Genomic DNA, 20,404 nt, shown 5'->3' with positions numbered 1-20,404 from the left:
AAAAAGGTGCTAGGCTTCAATGCGGTCATCTGCTAAGGAAATGTATTTCTCTTTCCCTTACACATACACACACACAGTAAGGAAAAAAAAAACACAAGTAGACAAGTTCCATGAGAACACCACGAAGTAGCATAAATTTCGTCAGCAGAATTCCTGTAATTGTGGTGGTGGTCATGAAACTTCACACACACCACACGCTGTTCTTCCAATTTCTTCATTGTCCCTTCGGCACTAATCCGAAGAACAGCTTGTTCATGTGATCACTTCAGCAGCTGTAGCTTGCTAACTAACGGTCAGAACGAAACGTGGCAAATGGTAGTTAGTTGTCTAAACCTGCCGCTACATGCGCTCAGTAGCCGCAGCGCGCTCCCTCTGCCGGTTGGCGCGCTATTTGAAAAGTTCGGTTTCTTTTTGAACACGCCTCGTAAATACCCAAGTTAGCGGACGGATTGACAGCCGTCGCCTTAGCACAACTGGGACGCAATGCACGCATAATGCGGAGGTTGTGGGTTTGGCTCTCACTGGCGACAAGCCATCTTTTCGTCCAATTTCATTTACCTTTTATTTATTAGTTTCTACATTTATATTTCAACCACAGCTAATTTCCCCGATGCTTTCCTGGGTTTAATTGTCTGTTGGATTTATATGGCCATGAAAAAAAAAAAATCTAACCCCTCGGTTTCTTTCTACTCTCATATATACAGGGTGTTTCAGCAAACACTTGAAAAAATGTTTAAAGGTTGCCCGTGGCAGATAGCACAATTATAGTTCAGGAGCTGGTCTACTCGAAGAGGCGGACATTACTTGCAAAAAAAAAAAAAAAATTGAATGGCATAATCGACTAATCAACAAAAATTCACTAATTAAGTTTTAGCTAATTACCTTATGGCCCACATTTCAATTTACAAATTATAGCAATGGAGTTTGCAACATGGATCCACTTGGAATAAATTCTCAGGATGACACCAGTTTCGAGATACTAATTCCCGAACTTTGCGGAGAAATGCATTGACCTTCTGGTTACTTTCTAAACAAAACGTCGTCTTATGCATTGAAGCACAGAAGTAACACTATTTATACAGTTCAAGTCAGCACAAAAATACCAGCATGTTTGTTCACTGCTTATTAGCCTACTGCGATGTTTTTGTTGAGAACGACATTTGGGTGGTTCCATGAGGAAAGAATTAATTGTTTTATCATATATGATACAGCATGCAGTTACAGGTTGTTTTGTAGACGAAAGCAGATTTGCTTTCTCGCGAAAAAACAAATTTTGTGGAAAATATAATGCTTTTACGAGCTGTATACTCTTTCTTATATTGGTGATGAATAGGTCAGAAAATTAAAATGCCAGCAGTCTTAACAATGAAGATAGCATGGGGCCTGCTGCATTCCAAGAGCTAATAACAGCAGCAGCAATAAACAACTCTCGGAGGAAGAGGATGAATGTTTTCCTTCGACCTGCATCAAGCTCCTAAAAATTGTGCAGCGCAATTATTGACATAAAACCAAGGTCTGTACATGATCCTGGCCCAAATTTTGAAACTATCAATTAGTCAATTAGGGATAATGTAATCAAATTTTAACGAAGCTTGTATTGCCAAGGGCTGCGAGAAATACAGTCGATTTTTTAAAGCAACACTTCAAGTTTTTTCAATAACGCAGATATTTCTTGCAAGTTTTCTGCAATTGAAATGTCTTTCTTAATAGCCATAAAATGTACACGTAACTGCATGGTGTGTCACATATGATACATGACAACCTTGGCTCAAAAATTTCGACCAAGTGGTTTTTTTTAGAAAAATTTGAATTGGTAAGGCATATGTGACCTAAAGATAAAGAAATGCTTGTATAATTTTTTCACAAGAAAATAGAAATTCATGCAGTAAGGGGTCAAATATTTTTTGAGCTAGTTGATAAAACACTACATATTAGAAGAGGGATGCAAACTGAAGCACATACACAGAGAAAGACAGACAAGACCAATACCACTTGGTGAGGCCAACAAGCAAAATATCACTTATTTTCTTTTCTGTTTTTTACGTGTAGTCTCTTCTAATAGCTGATGCTTAAACCTCAGACACAATGTAGTCAATGTGAAAGACAAACTGCTCAAACAAATATTTTTAAGTATTGTATACAGCATTTCTCATTTAAGTTTTACCCAATTTTACAGAGACAGAACAGGAAACGTTAAAAGATGGTTGAAGCAGGACATTTATGTAATCAAAAGAAACCCATTAGGAAAACTGGAAGCAGGTATGCATAATCACCACAGAATGCAACTTCATGCAGCTCCTCCGTCTAGAATCTCTGCACACTTGACAACTGCTCAAACTATGAACTGCATTCACAGCCACCTGCCACACATGCTTACTGGACTACTCATTCAAACTAGTGGATTAAATTTGTGTCCTGCAGTTATTTTGATTATATTTTCATGGCACTTCATTCTTATGCATCATTTCTGCTCTCAGTCCATGGTAGTTATGGCAAAAAAAAAATAATAATTTTGTGTATGATATTTATTATTTCTTTTACCATTCTAAGAGGGCCTTTACTTGGCAATGTAAAAACAAATAAACAAGTAAACAAACAAACCCTTCGCTTTGAGCATCTTTAAATGTTACTGGCAAAGTGCCTCCAAAATGGCAGGATAAAAAAGGTTTATGAAAAGTCGATTCACCTTTTTGAACTGTTACAGTATTTGGCACACAGGTAATGTACTTAACTTTCTGCATCATGATCATGTTCCTGGCTAAGTCAAGATTAGTTCATAACATATGCAGCCTTTAGTGAACATAAGAAAAAGAAATAGCATGACACATGTTCCAAGACAAAAAAGAATGAGAAATGAAAAGCTCACATTAAGAGAAGGAAAATCAATGAGCTAACCTCACCTCTCTTCAGTTGAGCAGTGCTGAAATTTATTATGCGGACAGCAAGAGGCACCAAATGCAGGAAATTAAGTGCATCACCAGCATAAATTCAAACGCCAAACAAGTCAAAAACAACTTGAATGCATTGTTGCATTTCCAGGTTTCCCTGAACATGTAACATTGGCTTATTTCAGACTCTAGAACGTACACTTGGGAATACTGCATACTTATAAACTGGCTACAGAGTACAGTCGAATGCCTCTACAACGAAGACCACTACAACGAATTGGCCTGTACAATGAACGATGGTTAAAGAGGCTATACAGTGGCATTCAACGGTCTGCAATATTACTTTGTGTCGCACCCATGTTCTGCAGCAGAACATGCCATGAACCCCGGTGCAATAAGGTCGGCTGCAGTTGCAAAATTTGTTAGACTGCACAAAAAACAGCGACTTATTTCACTAAGTCTCTCTAAAATTCATGTTAAACAAATGTTTTCTTTAGTTGTAAGTGCTTAGGCTGCTCTGTTGTGAACAGTACGGTGTTCGATCTTTGCAACGAAGTGACTTGTATAACGAAGGATTTTGTAGGTCCCAAGCACTTCGTTATAAAGGCATTAGACTGTATTACACATTGAACTTCCATGTAGTTACTTAGAGCAGGAGTGCTGATCAGATATTGTCAGTTCGTGCTTCAATTTATACGGTTGTACACACTTTCCTGCTACTGTTTGAGTAGGTGTACAAGCCATGTTACTGTGGTTGTCACCAAACACATGCAGGCAAAGCCACTTTTCGTATAAGTGAAATTCATTAAGTACTCACAGAGGTTGTCCAGGCACCACTGGGCGCAGAAGCCGACCTGACGTTCCACAAAATCTTCACTGTTGACCCAGGGCTCCATTTTCGCTAGAGGGTTCTCTGGTAGGCTCGACAGGCGCTTTTCCAGGGTTACTTTGTTCTCACCTGCATTACAATGTACAGACTACTATATGACTCATTTCTTCAAGTGCATCACACGCTCAGGACTACGCCTGATTTCTTTTTTTCCCATCCAAAAAGTGGCTCATTAGCTGAAGAGAACATAAGTATACAAGTGACAGAACAGACAGGTAAACACTGAAGCACTGTCATGTCACAGATGGAATTACCACACGCATGCAACCTTGAGAAAACTAGTAGCCACAAGCTTTCATTATTGCCTGATCACTCACAATTGTATGCTTATAAAAATATAAAACATTAAATATTACTGCATGGACTGCAATACTGCTTCTTATTACTGCCCTACACTACCTAATCTGTAAAATGTACTTCAAATCTCTCTTTCTCTCTCCATTTTTTTTTTTCTTTTAACTTTTACCTCTTACCTAGGCAATTTAGTTTTCAACTAAAGGGGACAGTTGGTAGCACAGTGCTAATGCTTACATTTACCACTGTACTATGGTAACTGCCTTAAAGCCCATCAGGGATGCAGTGAACCTGCCACCATATGTCAACATTTCAGCGAAACTTTATTTTGCATTTAGCTGCACATTTACTACTGCTACAGTCAGTTACAACCTAAGAATGCTGTGGTAAACAAACCTCAAAGGGACTCAGTCATACACACACCAGCCAATCATTATTATTTATGTCCCTTATCCTAGTACATGTTTTGTGTTCACTTGACACTAGCTTGTTATCACCCTTTCCTGTCTGCAGCCAAGTGTTCTTCAAAATGCTGCCACCAAGAAAAGACCACACTGCTTTCTAGACGTACAGCCAACCTCCAATTACTACCAACATATTTGTATGCATGTTCGTGAAGCAAACTCATCGGTAAGCACCCTGTCCTTTTTCCCATATCGTCCTCGCGTCCAAGCAGCAAGCCCCAGCATATCATCAGCTCTACTCCTTGCTGCAGCAATTCTCCACACCTGGTGCACGGTGGCAAGTTTCGTTGGTATCTTCACTGCCTTTCCCAACCCTTCCTGGCTGGGCACACCTGACCACAGTGCACTGTATGCTCTTTATTGCTGAGATACGGCAGTGCCTTTCTGTATCAGTGCACAAAGGAAAATACTTTTTGAGCAGAGAATGATGAAAGGCAGGTGCCTTTGTGAAAGAAGCTCCTGAATTCTCAGCAGGAAATGCAGTACTTTCTTAGACACTCATAGAATCAACCTAATGTTTACTTCACCAGAAATAAGCATTCACTTGAATTGAATTTTGGGGTATTACGTGCCAAAACCATGATTTGATTATGAGGCAAGCCGTAGTGGGGGACTCTGGATTAGTTTTAACCACCAGGAAATCTTTAACGTGTCCCCAATGCACGGGACATGGGCGTTTTTGCAATTCGCCCCCATCGAAATGCGGCCACTGTGGCCAGGATTTGATCCCGCGACCTCGTACTTAGCAACTAACACAATAGTAACTAAGCCACCGCGGCGAGTGTTATAAGCATTCAGTGCTTTAGGAAAAGTGCACACTAAGGAAGTCATAAAAATGAAAGAAATTTAAAGGGGCCCTGAAGCACTCTTTAAGCATAGTAAATAAATCATACTAGACGTGGGAGAATGCTTCCATGAACATCTGAGCCAAATATTACTCAATTCCATACAGCGGGGAACGTACAGTGCCTCTGTAAAGACCGGCCATGCTTTCCTGTGGCTCCATCAAACCCCAGCCATCTCAACTGCGCATAATGACGCCATGGTGACCTCATATGACTATTGGCAAGATGTGTGAAAACGTCACAAGCAATACCAACTTCATCAAAAGCCACAAAAGTGTTTGCAACAGTAACAATGTTCAAGATACTTTATGTATTAAAAAATTACGAAGTACCACTGCATTGATATTCCACATAAATATTGGAATATCCACATAAATAATCAATTTTTTATGTCCAGTATTCAGCGGCCCTTGTCGGCTCAAGTTGTGCCACCTCCTCCACAGTGCAAGAGTTTGGCGTCACTGAAGCTTTGCCGATCGCAACCGCAGTGTGCGTCTACACGTTCCAGGACATCTTTTGCTTTGTGTGTAGAATTTGTGCACACATCGACTCCCATGAATGCAAGTAGACCCGCAGCGCAAACATGGCATTTGTTGTTTTAGCAGTTGTAGAATTTGTGTGAGACAGGCTTCAGTGTGCAGTTGTTGGCTGCGAAGGCGACAATTAGTGGTAAAAATGCCCAGCACCCGGTACCCTCATGACGAGCAGCTTCGGTGAGCCTGGGTAGGTGGCAATCTCCAGAGTTTAGCCAGAGTTTAACGTGTTGTAGGTGCCAAAACCGGAAGTAGTGACATCCACGTCAACATCCAAATCCAAGTTTAAATGAAGCGCCACCATTACGTTCAGTGGGCAGAGTGTTGAGGGCACCGCCACTTTCCACCATAGCCTTCGCAGTGCAAGCCGATGAAGGTGGAGCGGGAGCACCACGGAGGGGATTAGGGGGCACATTTTATCGTGGATTACTCCGCTTCTACTGAACGCATTGAAATACTTTTTGCTGCAAAATATTTCTAAAATTGCGTCCTTTCATGTGGAATGTAATCTGCGACTTTGATGAAGTGTTGCAGGGCCCCTTTAAAGCAAGGGCAGGCCACAACACAAGGTGCCTAGTGAACAGAGTGCATAGCAAAATAGATGCATGGTAACCATGGACTATACATACTCTCTATAGCACAGTTATGAACTTTCAATTCTGTATCACAGCACTGCCAAAAAAGACCAGACTAGGCTGCACAAAAACTCACTTGTTTGAGCAAATTTCTCCAAGGCAATAAGTGAGAACAAGATCACAAGTGTGTTGCATGTGATGGGGTCCTGCAAAATAATTGAGAAAAAATGGAAAACACACACAACAATGCTAATGATGCCATTATATAACATACAAATGTTTAAACAAGTCTCTAAAGCAGTACAAGTTTTGCACACTCTAGCATAAGCTTGATTTATTAGGATTTTGAGGGCACTATTAAAGCTGAAACACCTACTCCTATTATTGGATCTATTACGAGTGAAACACAATTTGAATTCCAAGGTGGAATGCTTAAAGGCTAGTTATAACAGAAAATACTCAGACAGGATGACAACATGGACATTAGGCATACACAAGTGACTGATACAAGATGAAGCCTGCCAGTTTAATGCTGGCTTTGTTTTTTTTTTTTTTCTTCTTATATTTTCATCACACCTTTACAAGTAACTTTTGAAAGAAGGCATCAGGGGCGTAGCCAGGGGGGGGAGGGGTTGGGGGGGTTCAACCCCCCCCCCCCCCGAAATTTTTTCCGCACCCCCCCCCCCCTTACCCACCCTTAGTTCTCATCGCTTCGCGCTGACATAATTCATGAAACCGGTGCTACTATCACAATTTCATTCCTGGGCGCTTCCGTTTGGGTTGGTAATTTACAGCGAATCATGTCTGCATATGTGAAAAACTGTCACGGTGTTTGTCAAGGCTTTGACACTCTGTGAAGTTTTGGGCGAGAATGTGGTGGCCGCATTCTGAAGCAACAAATGCACAACAAATGAAGCAACAAATGCGGCAGCCGCATTTTAGATGACGGCGAAAACGCTCGAGGCCCGTTTACTTAGATTTAGGTGCACGTTAAAGACCCCAGGTGGTCGAAATATCCGGTATACATTTCCGCTGCTTCCCTTCAGGTGCCGGTTAGGCCGCGCTCGCGCAGGATCTTAGGCTACGTTCACACTTGGTCTCGAATCTGTCGGAAGCGGCAAAATCTTGCAAAAATCTGCCTGCCTAGGCGGAAAAACAGGCAGAAAAACAGGCAGCGAGCCAAATCGGTCTCGGGCCGATTTTTTCACCATGGCGAAGCGGAAACCAGCGGAAAGTCGTTCTGCTTCACTGGAAGCTACACTAGCATGTAAACAACCGGTTGTAAAATTGAACATGGCACCAAAAGTGTAGGCTGTATTGCTGATCAACGCGATCAAGAACCAGCCCTTGCTCTACGACAAGAGTGGCACTAAAACGTACTGTCAGCAATACTCGCGATAGTATTCAACGTCGCGCGACCGGAGGTGCGGCAACGAAGCCTTGGCGTGACCCAACTTCTCGCGCTTTTGCAAAGCCAGGCGAACCCACCCCCGCCGTTTCCGAGGTGTCTGCGTCTTCCATTTATTCATTGTACATTTCTAGAAAACAAGTAGGTAGAAGTATAAAAGCCATTTCTTCTTCCACTTCCACGGCAGACAATAGTTAGGCAGATTCCTCGTTGGCGCTCCATAATTCTCCTCGCACGTGTACAGTATGTTGCAGAAGTCGCGGGGTGCTTTTCTCGTCGCGACGATAGATTGGGAGCGTAGGTCTCACGTAGGACGTGCAGGCTTTGGCGAGCCCCAACACAAGGGCCAGCCCGGGTTTTAGCTGTGGTGTTCCCGTTGCCTCTTTGGTGTCCTGGAGGCGCCGACAATACGAAATGATGAAATGTTATTACAACTTGTAAATAAAAGCTATTAAAGAAATATTATCACGCCTAGGCACCAACCTGTGACTCAGCGCTACAGCGCCCGTGTAAGGAGAATTACGGAACGCCAACGAGGAATTTACCGAAGGTCGCAGATGACACGCGAAGTTGCGTAAAATGATCACTTTTGATGACGGTATGTGGGTCAAAGAATGAACATACCACTCGAAATAATGCGATAATGAGCGCGACCACGCCGACAAACGTACGCAAACAAGATGGATCTGGACGAAAACGGCAGCGGCGGCCGCGACGGTAGCAAAACAAATGTGAACAACTTGGACAGGTGCGGAAAATATTTTCCGGCCGCTTTGGCCTTTCCGCCCGCTTGCCGCTTCCCAAGTGCGAACGTAGTCTGCGCGAGAAACGTCTCTTGTTTGCGATTGCGCCCCTACGGAAGGCTGGTAATTACTGTTGTGTTGTTGAATCCCAAACCAGCAATTACGGAAGGCTGGCAGTTGCTGTTTTGTTGTGGAATCCCAAACCAGCAATGTACACACGAAGGGGTTGATGACAGCAGTGAAATTCCACCGACTCGCAACAGAATGCACGAAACAGACAGCCGACAAGCATGCATGAATTACTGCTGTGCGCAGTACAGCGTAAGTAAACTCTTGTTGCAGGCGCTGACAGTTCTCGTCGGAGTTCACGCGTCCTGAGAAATTGATTATGTGCACTATGCACTGAACAAGACCGGAGTTCATTCCTGCATCACTAGTACACCAATCAGTCGAGATTCTGTGAGGTACAAGGCCGCTTCCTGTTTGCACTGGTGTAAGTGCAGCAGAAATGAGTTGCACGCACTACTTAAAATGCGTACACATACCATATCTATGCTGTGCGGTGAAATATTCTGTACAATTCTGAATCTGTTGACGTAAAGGTAAATGACGGCTGCACGCTCGCAGACAGCGGAAGACACAGCGGCCCATGCACTTGTCGCAGGAAATGCAACCCTCTCGTATGAGGGAGCAGGGCGACGAAAGCTTCGAAAAAAATAAAAAAAGCCTTACGCGTTTTTGCGCGTATTTAAGTTTTCTAGCGCAAAGACGCAGCGAACAAGCTATTGCTATGGGAGTAGGTATAGCTTGGTCACACGTGCATTTCCACGCGTATAGCCATCCTTAACTTGTGAAACGCACTTCGCCCCGACGAGGACGACGCTATATACGCTTAACGGATATTAACAATTAATGATGTCTTCTCCGATCGCACGGGTCGTCTCAATGATGCGTTTTCGAAGACTGGTCCATTCAGTGGCGCGATGAGAGACCGTTGCTCCAAAAGCCCACTGTACCTGTCGTACTTACTGTGTTTACTGAGCGTACTTTACTTTTTACTTAATTTCTTCACAAGCACATGCACACGCGAGGGGGGGGGGGGGCGGTCCCATGTCTTTGATATACATGTATAAAGTCTGCTTAAACTACCGATATTTATTATCAATCACGTGAAGTAGAGGAAAGCAGAAGCTTGCCCCCCCCCCCCTGTCGGGCCGGTGAACCCCCCCCCCCCCGAAAAAAATTTCTGGCTACGCCCCTGGAAGGCATGGTGTTGCAATAGCGTACCCAGGATCTCTGCCAGGGGGGGGGTTGACAGTTTGCCAATACCATCTAAATAGCACTAATTTCAATTTCTTCACGGAAAATTGTCAAAAAATGGGATTTTTGTGAGTGTGCAGACGATTGCGCATCTTACATCTTAGTTGCAGTACTCAAATGAGCAAGGAAAGAAAAGGGGTTAAACAAAAGAGCAACATAAGTCGGCCTCAGGGGGGGGTTACAACCCCCGAAACCCCCCCCCCCCCCGTCGGTGCGCTACTGTGGTTTTGCAATATTATCAAGATGAAATCAACCCGTCAAACGCTTGCTTTAGATTTCTTTGTATTTGTAGGCTTGAAAATACAAATAAATCTAAAGCAAGCGTTTGATGGGTTGATTTCATCTTGATAATAACGCTTGCTTTAGGTTTTTTTTGTATTTTCAAGCCTACACAAGCTACCTTTGGCAATAAAGCATAGGGCTGCTTTTCAATACTCTTCATTCTTCCAAAGTTCAGTACTCATGTTGTTCCCTTTTTTATAGTCGAGTCATCTTCCAGCCAGCCAAAATTTGCACTGTCTTGAGAAGGACACCTCTTGGTCTCTTATGTATCCACCGATAACCTAATTTCTCGACATTGTAGTACAACATCAATTACTTTCAATACATGGACTGCATTTCACTCACTAGTGACAATATGCACTGTGAACTGTTAAGATGACCTTTCCTGCAGGTAACTAACATCAATATTTACTACTTCAAAAGTACTTCATTAGATAGCTGCTACCTCCAAAATCATGGTACAGGGCCTTAATTCTATGAATCCACAACAAATGTTTAATTATATATTTTAATGTGACCAGTTCAACAGACATGCAAGTGGAACATGTCTTCGCGGCATATGTCTTTTGAGCAGGACTCCTCATTACATCATGTAAACTGGAGGTGGTGGTCACGCGACAACAGAGACTGCTGATGCACACAACAATCAGGCTGGTGCAGTGGCTGAAGCCACACCATGACAGTGTCACAGAAGGCTGCAGGCCCACAGCACCATATCAGCCATTCATTCGTCCTTCACTGCATACAATACGGAAATCTTTAGAATACATAGTGCTCCTCTCGCCTCATCTCCTCTACCATTCTATCGAGTGCCTAATGTGCCCTGCTTTTGGCAAGCCTGTTGCAGAGGGGCCTGCAAGCAGTTCACCAGACTGACCAACTTGCACATAAGCAATTTGATATACATTACCACCACCTCCGTGATGGTAGTACTCCATGGTGGTAGTAATGTACACCTTACGCCATGAATCCGTGCTCCACTTCAAATGCGTTTTGTACTAGTCATGTTAAAGATCATATAGGTCATGATTTATTACATATTTGAGGAATTGAGGCCACATAGTGAGATTACCACCTAAGATTACCGAAGACATGACAAGGGGAAAAGCGGCAGGAGATGGAATAACAGTTGATTTAATCAAATATGGAGGAGATCTTATGCTTGAAAAGATTTCGGCCCTTTATGCGCAATGCTTCATGACTTCAATTGTGCCAGATAGCTGGAAGAATGCTAATATTATACTAATCCATAAGGGAGACGTTAACGTAGGTAGGTAAAAACTTTATTTTTGTCTGGCAAGTTAATAGGGTGGGCTTCACACTGCCTAGGCGTCTGCCACGAGCCCTCGGACTCTGGCGGCGTCATCGGCCTGCTGGACTGCCCACAGTTGATCTTCTGGGGCTGAGCTGAGCAGCACAGCACATCAATGTGCGTGGAGGCTTTCGCTAGAGGCTGTCTCCCCGTTGCTACTCGTTAGCCCTTGGCATTCCCACAGCATATGCTCAAGAGTTGCTCTTGAGCCACATGACTTGCACTAGTTTTTCGTGTATATATCTGGATATACAGTTAAACCTGCTTATAACGAACCTCCACATAACGAAGTTTTTCTATTCCCCACCATTACTACATAGAAGCACATGTATTTGAGACCTCTACGTAACGAAGTGGCAACGGGAGACCCCCTCGAAATAACGAATTTTCCCCGCCGACAACCTAGATATTTCGCCCCAAATTTTGTCATTTTTGCGCGAGCAGCAACCGGAAGCACCTTCTCCACCACGATAGAATGCGAAGCGGCGGTGTCGCACTTGGCGCGCTCGAATTCACGGCAACGGCGAGGCGAGAGCACGTGTGCGTGCGTGCGAGAGGCGGGCCTGCATCCCTCGACTCGGCGATCTTGCCGCCGCGGGCATGACCTTTCGCCCTCCCTTCATTCAAACCTGATCCCGCCGCTTGCTGCAGCTGGCCAGATTGCCATCGGCATTTCAATATAGCCGCCTCCTACGCACTTCGAGCTTAGCTCCCGTAGCTTCGACCATGTGCTGTAGTACGTATGCTTAGGCATTAGTCTACCAATTTAGTTAAACAGCGAATGTTTACAAGTTTATACGGCCGATAAAACTACTATCCTTACTTCGTATAGCTGTCTGCTAATTTGCTGTCGCAATCGATGCTTCGCCTTTCGGGCGAAACTGGGACTTTTTTGTTCATCGCAACTTTAGTGTATTGGGAGTAAATCTTGAGTGATAGTTGTATTTCTGTATGAAAGCATGAGATGCGCGGTACTGTAAAGGATTTTTTTTTCCTCTCTTTTGGTCATGGAAAACAGGTGTGCTTTACAATCGAGGGCGCACTAGAATCGAGTAAATACGGTAAGCGTTTCTTTTTCGAATTTTCGTGCCAAACGTGCATATAACGAAATCCTCTTTAAACGAAGTTTTTCGGGCATTTGTCAATTTCGTTATATCCAGGTTTAACTGTAGTATATTTCACATTACTGGATTACAGTATGTCCTCGTTTGTAACTGCCGCCACTGGACAGACTGCGATTTATTTAGGTTTTGATGACGTGGTGGATAAACACACTTCTGCATTTTATAATAAGTTGTTATATCTTTGTATTTAGCCAATCTGTCTCCCCACTCCCAATCTCCGTCCTCACCTTCTTCGGCGGCCCCCGAGTTGACGGCACCATTGTTTGTTGCAACTCGGTCGGTTAGCCCTCGAGCTGCGTTATGTGCCGCCTCGTTGTTTCCGCCATCCTCCGGTGAGGTCGGAGTATGGCCAGGTGTCCACAGTAATTGAACATGTTTGTCTTCTATTTTTTTGGCTTCTTTCAATAATATGTGTAGTGACTCTAGGGAGGTTCGGCCATATGCATAGTTGCGAATTGCTGCCTGAGAGTGTCACTGATTATTATGTATGCTTCCGTTTGCGTTATTGCACGTGCTACCGCCGTTTCTTCTGCTGTTTCTGTATACAGTATAGACCAGGGGTTCTCAAGCATGTTCGTTCCGGGGAACCCTGCCCCGCGTCGATAGCCAACACGAAACTGTGGTGGCTATCGACGCCATCACAGATGGCGACTACGCACTTATGGAAGCACGCGGCTAACCGCCAACGCGGTGTTACGCGAGGCGATTAACGCAACAATAAGGGCTTTGAGGGCACAAATAAGCACAAAGCATTCCGGCGTTGCTGTCAGTCACGTATCGCGTACTATTGCCGCTGAGTACCATGGCGATGCGGACTGTGCCGCTTCGTTTTTGGACGCTAGTGCTGTTTTTGCTCTTTCGCGGCGCGTATTTGTGGTGCTCCGCGCCATTTATTTTTTTTATTCCTCCGACATATACTTCAGTGCGCACGCTATCGGTACCTACCCTTTCTACAAACGGGAAAAATGCGCATGTTGGTAAGTTACGGCCTCCGAGATTCAAGTGCGAAAGCTTAGGCGCGCTGCCCATTTTCGGAGGTTGGGCGGCTACAAGCTGCTTGCGGATTTACTACGCAGTTCACGCACTGCCATTACGTGCTGCGATGTGCTTTTTGACACTCGGGCATGGGTAATGGAAGTTCTGTGGATCGAGCACACTTCTTGTTCGCTGTTTTAGCCACTTAATTGGCGAGCGCGGGGCCACGGAAAATTTATCAGTGGCTCGCGGAACCCCGAGCAGAGGCCTGCGGAACCCTAGGGTTCCGCAGAACCCACTTTGAGAACCCATGGTGTAACCGCTTATAGTGCAGGACCAGATATAATATGATCTTTTCAATCTCCCGTTATTTCCCATAGCACTCGATGTATACGCGTACCGCTTATAGTGCAGTTGCGGGACATGAAATACCGGTTACAGTGCGGCTGCCTGGAAGTTCGGCAGTGAACCTAGACGACAAACGCTCCTCTCAAGCCATAAATACCGTATTTACTCGAATCTAACGTGCACTTTTTTTTCCAATAAAACAGGTCCAAAAATTGCGTGCGCGTTAGAATCGAGTACGACCCTAAATCTGCGTTACCATATAGCCGTCGGCATTTCAAAATAGCCGCCTCGCACGCACGTCGAGCCTAGCTACTCTCGAGCCTAGCTACCGTAGCTTCTCCATGTGCTGCAGTACACATGCTTAGGCAATAGTCTACCGTCTGTCTTCACATTCTCTGCGTCTGCTCTATCAGCATGAAGTACCGAGTTCATCATGATGCCGCATTTAAAAAGGAAGTGATCATGTGTGCAGAGACGGGACGGAAATCGGGCCGCATCACGGGCGTTCGGAGAATCCGAAACTTGCGTTCGGGACTGGCGCAAACAGAAGGAGCGGATTTTCGCCAGCAAAGCAATGCGTTAACGGTTTCAGTGGACCGAAGCAGGACGTAATCTGTGAAGATCCACTTCGGCGATACGATCGCCTTGGCCCTATCTTGAAAGCAATCTGAGATGGAGAAAGTCCGCCGCGCGCCGTGTTTTTGCCGCTTATAGGTCGCGTTGAAGCGAGAGGCATGATAGCACGAAAGTCAATTCACTCGAGCGTTTTGACAGTTCGTTTCCGCGGTCGAGCGAGATGTGTTCATGTTTGCTTGTGCGCACGTGACACTGTGCTTGTTAATTTATTTAGTAAGAAAATACGGAACCTAGAGCATGGTGACAGCGACGGCATAAATGCGCCTGGAGTGTCCATTATCACAATAAAATAGTTGTTTTGGTTCCGCTTATAGTGCGGTTATTCGCGACTCCAGCGACTTACGTTATAAGCAGTCTACACTGTATTCTGTCTTTATTGCGACGCTTGTTACACATTCTTTTTTGTGATTTACTACAACTGCAGTGAATCCTTTCCTGCGTTTGAGTCTAGCAGCGTCTACAAAAACTGCTGCTTTATCTTGTCCAAATCTTTTCTGCATCTCCTTGGCTCGGCTTTGTCTTCATCCTTCATGTTGTGTGAGATGCATGTTCTTTGGCAGGATAGGAACCATTATCATATTTCTGATCTCTCTTGTCATTTCCTTCTCTCCGTGTTGTGTGTGGTAGTTAATACCCCATCTTTCTAATATACTTATTCCTGTCTTGGTCTTAGACTGTCTTTTATACTGTGATATGCACTGAGCTTCTATGAGTTCATCCAATGTGTTGTGTAGTCCTAATGCCGGCTTGTATACTTTTCTTATTATACATTCTAGTTTGTTATTTTCAGCTACATACCATCTGAGGTATGGTGCTACGTATACTATTCTGCTTAGGACAAATGGCTGTACCAGTCTTATTGTGTCTTTTTCTCTCATTCCGTTGTGTTTGTTAGTATATCCTTTTGATTAATCTTATTATTTGAGAAACCGTTCCCTCTAATTTCCTGATTATTTCCCCGTTGTTGCCTTTGGCCTCTATTATTAGTCCTAGTATTCTGATTTTATCCACTTTAGGCATGAGTGTTCCACCTGCAGTTCTTAGTTGTATTTCTGCTTCTTCTGGCTCATTCCGTTCTTTGCTATTATTTGGTTTGCGTCCTTTTCAGGTGGGCCTGTATAGCAATAATTCAGACTTTTCTGCCGAGCAGGCCAGCCCGGTCCCTTCCAAGTATCGTTCTAGTGTCTCTATTGCGTTGGGAGACGTTAAAGAATTGAATAATTATACACCCATTAGCTTGCATTCAGTATTGTATAAAATATTCACCAAGATACTTTCCAATAGAATCAGGGCAACATTTGACTTCAATCAACCAAGGGAACAGGTTGGCTTCAGGAAGGAATATTATACAATGGATCACATCCATGTCATAATTCAGGCAATTGAGAAATGTACGGAGTACAATCAATCTCTATATAGCTTTCATAGATTATAAAAAGGCATTTGATTCAGTAGAGATACCAGCAGTGATGGAGGCATTGCGTAATCAAGGCATACAGCAGGCATATATGAATATCTTCACAAATATCTACGTAAATTCCACAGCTACCTTGGTTCTCCACACGAAAAGTAGACAATTACCTATCAAGAAAAGGGTCAGGCAAGGAGACACAATCTCTACAATGCTATTCACTGCATGCTTAGAAGTAGTATTCAATCTATTACACTTGGAAGGCTTAGGAGTCAGGATCAACGACGAATATCTCAACAACCTTCAGTTTGCAGATGACATTGTCATGTCCAGCAACACTGGGGATGAATTGCAACAAATTATTGACGACCTTAACCGAAAACATGCAAGAGTAGGGTTGAAGATTAATATGCAGAAGACAATGATAATGTTCAACAGCCCGGCAAGGGAGCAAGAATTCATGATCGCGAGTCAGCCTCTAGAGTCCGCGCAGGAGTACGCTTATCTAGGTTGATTACTCACAGGGGACCCTGATCATGAGAAGGAAATTTACAGATGAATAAAAATGGGTTGGAGTGCATACGACAGGCATAGTGAAATCCTGACTGGAAGCTTACCACTGTCATTGAAAAGAGAAGTGTACAATTGACTTGACTTGACAATCATTGCACCATGGTAAGATATGGGGCAGAACCTTGGAGGTTAACAAAGAAGCTCAAGAACAAGTTAAGGACCGCGCAAAGAGCAATGGAACGAAAAATTTTAGGCGTAATGTTAAGAGACATAAAGAGAGCAGTGTGGCTCAGAGAGCAAACGGTGATAGTGGATATTACAGTTAACATTAAGAGAAAAAAATGGAGATGGGAAGGCCATGTATTGCGTAGGGCAGATAACCAGTGAACCATTAGAATTACAGAATGGGTGCCAAGGGAAGGGAAACGCAGTCGAGGACGCCAGAAAATTAGGTGGGGTGATGAAATGAGGAAATTTGCAGGCGCAAGTTGGAATCAGCTAGCGCAAGACACGGGTAAATGGAGATCACTGGGAGAGGCCTTTGTCTTGCAGTGGACATAAGAATAGGCTAAAGAGGATGATGAATAAAGAAAAAAAAAAGAAAATTTTGTACCAGTACTCTTCTGACATACCATTGTCACCATATCCACTAATTAAGATTTTTTAAGCTGTCATTTTTGGGTGCAGGCAAGGCATACAGATACCATGGACAGGTAAGATGTGCATTGTGAGTGGTACTTCGATTTCTGCTTGATCCTTTACATAGACAAAGGGGCAGACAGTGTTTTTATCATTCTTTTCTTCATTTTATACCCATTGCTAACGGAAGAAAAATAAAATTAAGGCAGCCATATAAAAATGAAAATTGGTCATGTTGCTTTAAGGCAGAAAATAATAAGCAAGCAAAGGAATTGCTTGGCAAAAGCAGGGCATGCTTTGAAGTGAAGTGGCACACAGTGCCCCTAATGCTACTTGCAGTCTTTTGGCATTGTTATGTTTATTTTTGAGTTTGTTTAATGCATGTCATGCTTTTGAAAATGCCTTCATGTTTTTTCACAAAAGAAGATTTTATATACTTCGCATTTTATAAATTCCCAGACATTTAAAGAATGTGTTGCAGACAGAATTAAGTCTCCACCTTCTTTTTGTCCAAAAGTTATACTACAGTTAATTTTCAGAGTGCCAGCAAATGCATCTGGGTGAAATCTCAAAACCAAACTTTCTGCATTTTTTTGTTACATGGACACTGATAACTTCTTTACAAATAAACATTCTCTCAGTGAAACTTTATAATCTTTTACCTTACACATCAGGCTGTGTAGTGAACTGTGATAACTGAAAACAAATAATAAATTTTATGATGCTTCATTTGAAATGGCCAAAATGGCAGATATTTTTTTACTTTAATATTTTGGCAATAACATGCATCACACTAATCAGATGGCAAACATCCTAGTTCAATGCATAACTTGCTTATTTTACATTAGTAACAAATTGTTTCTATCCCTGTAGTGCTCCCACTTCTCAAGTTATGACTTTTTGTGTAAAAGGCATATTTGAGTCAACAATAAAAAAAAAGTTACAATTTAGCCTCATTTCTTAGCACACTTGAAGGGCCTTTAAAATTACTCTTTAGACGAGAATTGTCAAATACTAATGTTTTTCCGAAATGTGGCTACTTGGTTTTATATGACCATGTGTGGTATACAGTGCATACAGACAAAGGACTAGAAAAGTAGAAAAGAAGTGCTGCAATTTTTTTTTCTTCATTTGTTGAGTATCAAGAGAATGATGCATAGACAGGTACTAAATAGAGTAAATAGCATGTCACATTATCATCCATTGCAGGACATGCCAGATTAAAAGAAGATAACCTGCTCTTGGTGTTGTCATGGGAGTTGAGACATAACCAAGCAATTTGACACTAAAAGAGGAAGCACGTCAGCACTTTTTCTGTCGTAAACAAACAAAGCGCACAGGCGCCGAGGCACTCGCCCACTACCACTGCAGCAGATGCAACACAGCAGAACCACGTGACTGGAACTCCGCCAGATCTTGGTCGTGCTCCTGGGTTGAAGTTAAGAGTGCCTCCGAGCACTTTGAGCTGGAGTGTGGCTCTCTGAAAGAACTAGCCAAATGTGTTCCGAGCACTCGACTTTGACCAGCTGAATGCATTGTCAGAGCACACTGGAGCACCCGAAAATGACCAGCCAAATGTACCATAACATGACAGGAAGCAATAGATGTCAGTCAGCTTTCAAGAGTAGAGATGCAGTAGCAGGTCACCACAAGAGTCACATCTATGCTTTGGCATAACAAATCAATGGCTGGGGCAGTACTAGTCATATTCTACCTGTATAAGCATCTGTCTTCACATTATGTTACTTCAGCTTAAAAATTTCCTCTTGTGTTACTCACCTCTCTCCCGTAATTTGTTGGGAAAATGTAGGGAAACATAAAGCTTAACACAATTCACTCACCAAATTTGCGATGAGGTATTCAAGTGTATCTTCCGTCAGAAGTGCAACACTGCTTGGTCCTGTTTATGCATTCAGGAAAGTAAGGAACGAAAGGAAGAAAAAAGAAAAGATGCCAGAGATCAATGACTGAACTTCACATTGAAGTGCCTGCATGGTGAAAGCAAACTAATAAAAACCTCATGCCACAATACAGTGTGAACCATGTGCAATCATTACCTTTTACCTCCCCCCCCCCCCCCCTTTTGTCACTCTGGCCAAAAAATTTCAAAAACCACACAAAAGTGCTACTCCTTTGCAGGAAGACATAATAAATTCTTTATTTCATTAATAACAGCCAATTATTTTGTGCCACTGCTCAAAGCACTGTTCAGGGTGGAGGCAGGAATTTGTCTTGCAGGTCTTGCAGTATATTTCAGGACAGAGGTATTGGGTACTCCTCCTCTGCACCACAGTTACCTTCGCATTCACAGACCTCACACAAGTTGCCTTCATAAAATGTATGTGGGCCGCTACTAGATGGCTATACATACTAGATGACACTACTAGATGGCTCTCACCATCTAGTAGTGGTATGCGGAAATAAGCAGCGTACAAAAATTCACCGATGCACGCGCACGGCATTAGGGTATTGAATGCGATTGCTTCTCTGTTAGAAATTTTTCCAACTGAGAAGCATTTTATTTCCAAAGCGTCATGCTTTCGCCATGTTATGCTACATAATGTGTGCACACAATCAACTCTGCCACTGGAAAGTACCGTATAGACTCGTGTAAGGGCCGCACCCCCAACTTTGCAGTCCAAAATTTGGAAATAAAAATTTACAACTGAGAAGCAATCGAGTGTGGTACCCCAATGCCATGCGCGCCGCATCGGTGAATTTTTGCACGCTGCTTATTTCCGCGTGCCACTACTTGATGGTGAAAGCCATCTAGTAGTGACATCTAGTATCTATAGCCATCTAGTAGCAGCCCTTACATGCGACCAAACCAAAATGTTCGGTCCCATGTAAGGGCTGCACCTTGTCAAAATTGTGAAAAAAAGTGCGGCCCTTACACGAGTCTATACGGTATGTAAAGATGCACGAAGTGCAATAATCAAGTGTTCAAAAATTTCCAACAGGTGCCACCACCACCAACCCCAATCCCAACTACTTGAAGAAAAAGAACAAGTGTATGTGTGTATGTATTCAAGGTTGAATGTATTGGGTTCTGCCTGACATGTGACTGCACATGTTTAACAGATAAGTCACGGTATTGAATCATAATGTCATACTTGCCAACCTAGCAACATAAAAATTCGGGAGACCGCCGTGCAAGGGGGGGGTGAGGGTAAAAAAAAAATTTCGCTACCGTGTAAAACGGTGA

At 43.3% G+C, this 20,404-nt stretch overlaps 1 protein-coding gene across 1 annotated transcript in view; it reads right to left on the bottom strand.

Annotated features, from left to right (window-relative positions):
• Positions 1–20,404, bottom strand: part of LOC119436046 (RING finger and SPRY domain-containing protein 1) — a 74,598-nt gene that overhangs the window by 37,717 nt on the left and 16,477 nt on the right. The window contains exons 5-7 of the mRNA XM_037702784.2: positions 19,041–19,099; positions 6,625–6,694; positions 3,706–3,846 (exon numbers count right to left, since the gene is read on the bottom strand). Coding sequence (XP_037558712.1) covers positions 3,706–3,846; positions 6,625–6,694; positions 19,041–19,099 — 270 coding nt within the window. The remainder of the gene's footprint in view (positions 1–3,705; positions 3,847–6,624; positions 6,695–19,040; positions 19,100–20,404) is intronic.

The sequence above is a fragment of the Dermacentor silvarum genome, chromosome 1, assembly GCF_013339745.2.
Source record: "Dermacentor silvarum isolate Dsil-2018 chromosome 1, BIME_Dsil_1.4, whole genome shotgun sequence".
NCBI lineage: Eukaryota > Metazoa > Arthropoda > Arachnida > Ixodida > Ixodidae > Dermacentor > Dermacentor silvarum.
Note: the sequence above shows the minus strand (reverse complement) of the source record. Positions and strands in the feature narration are given on the sequence as shown.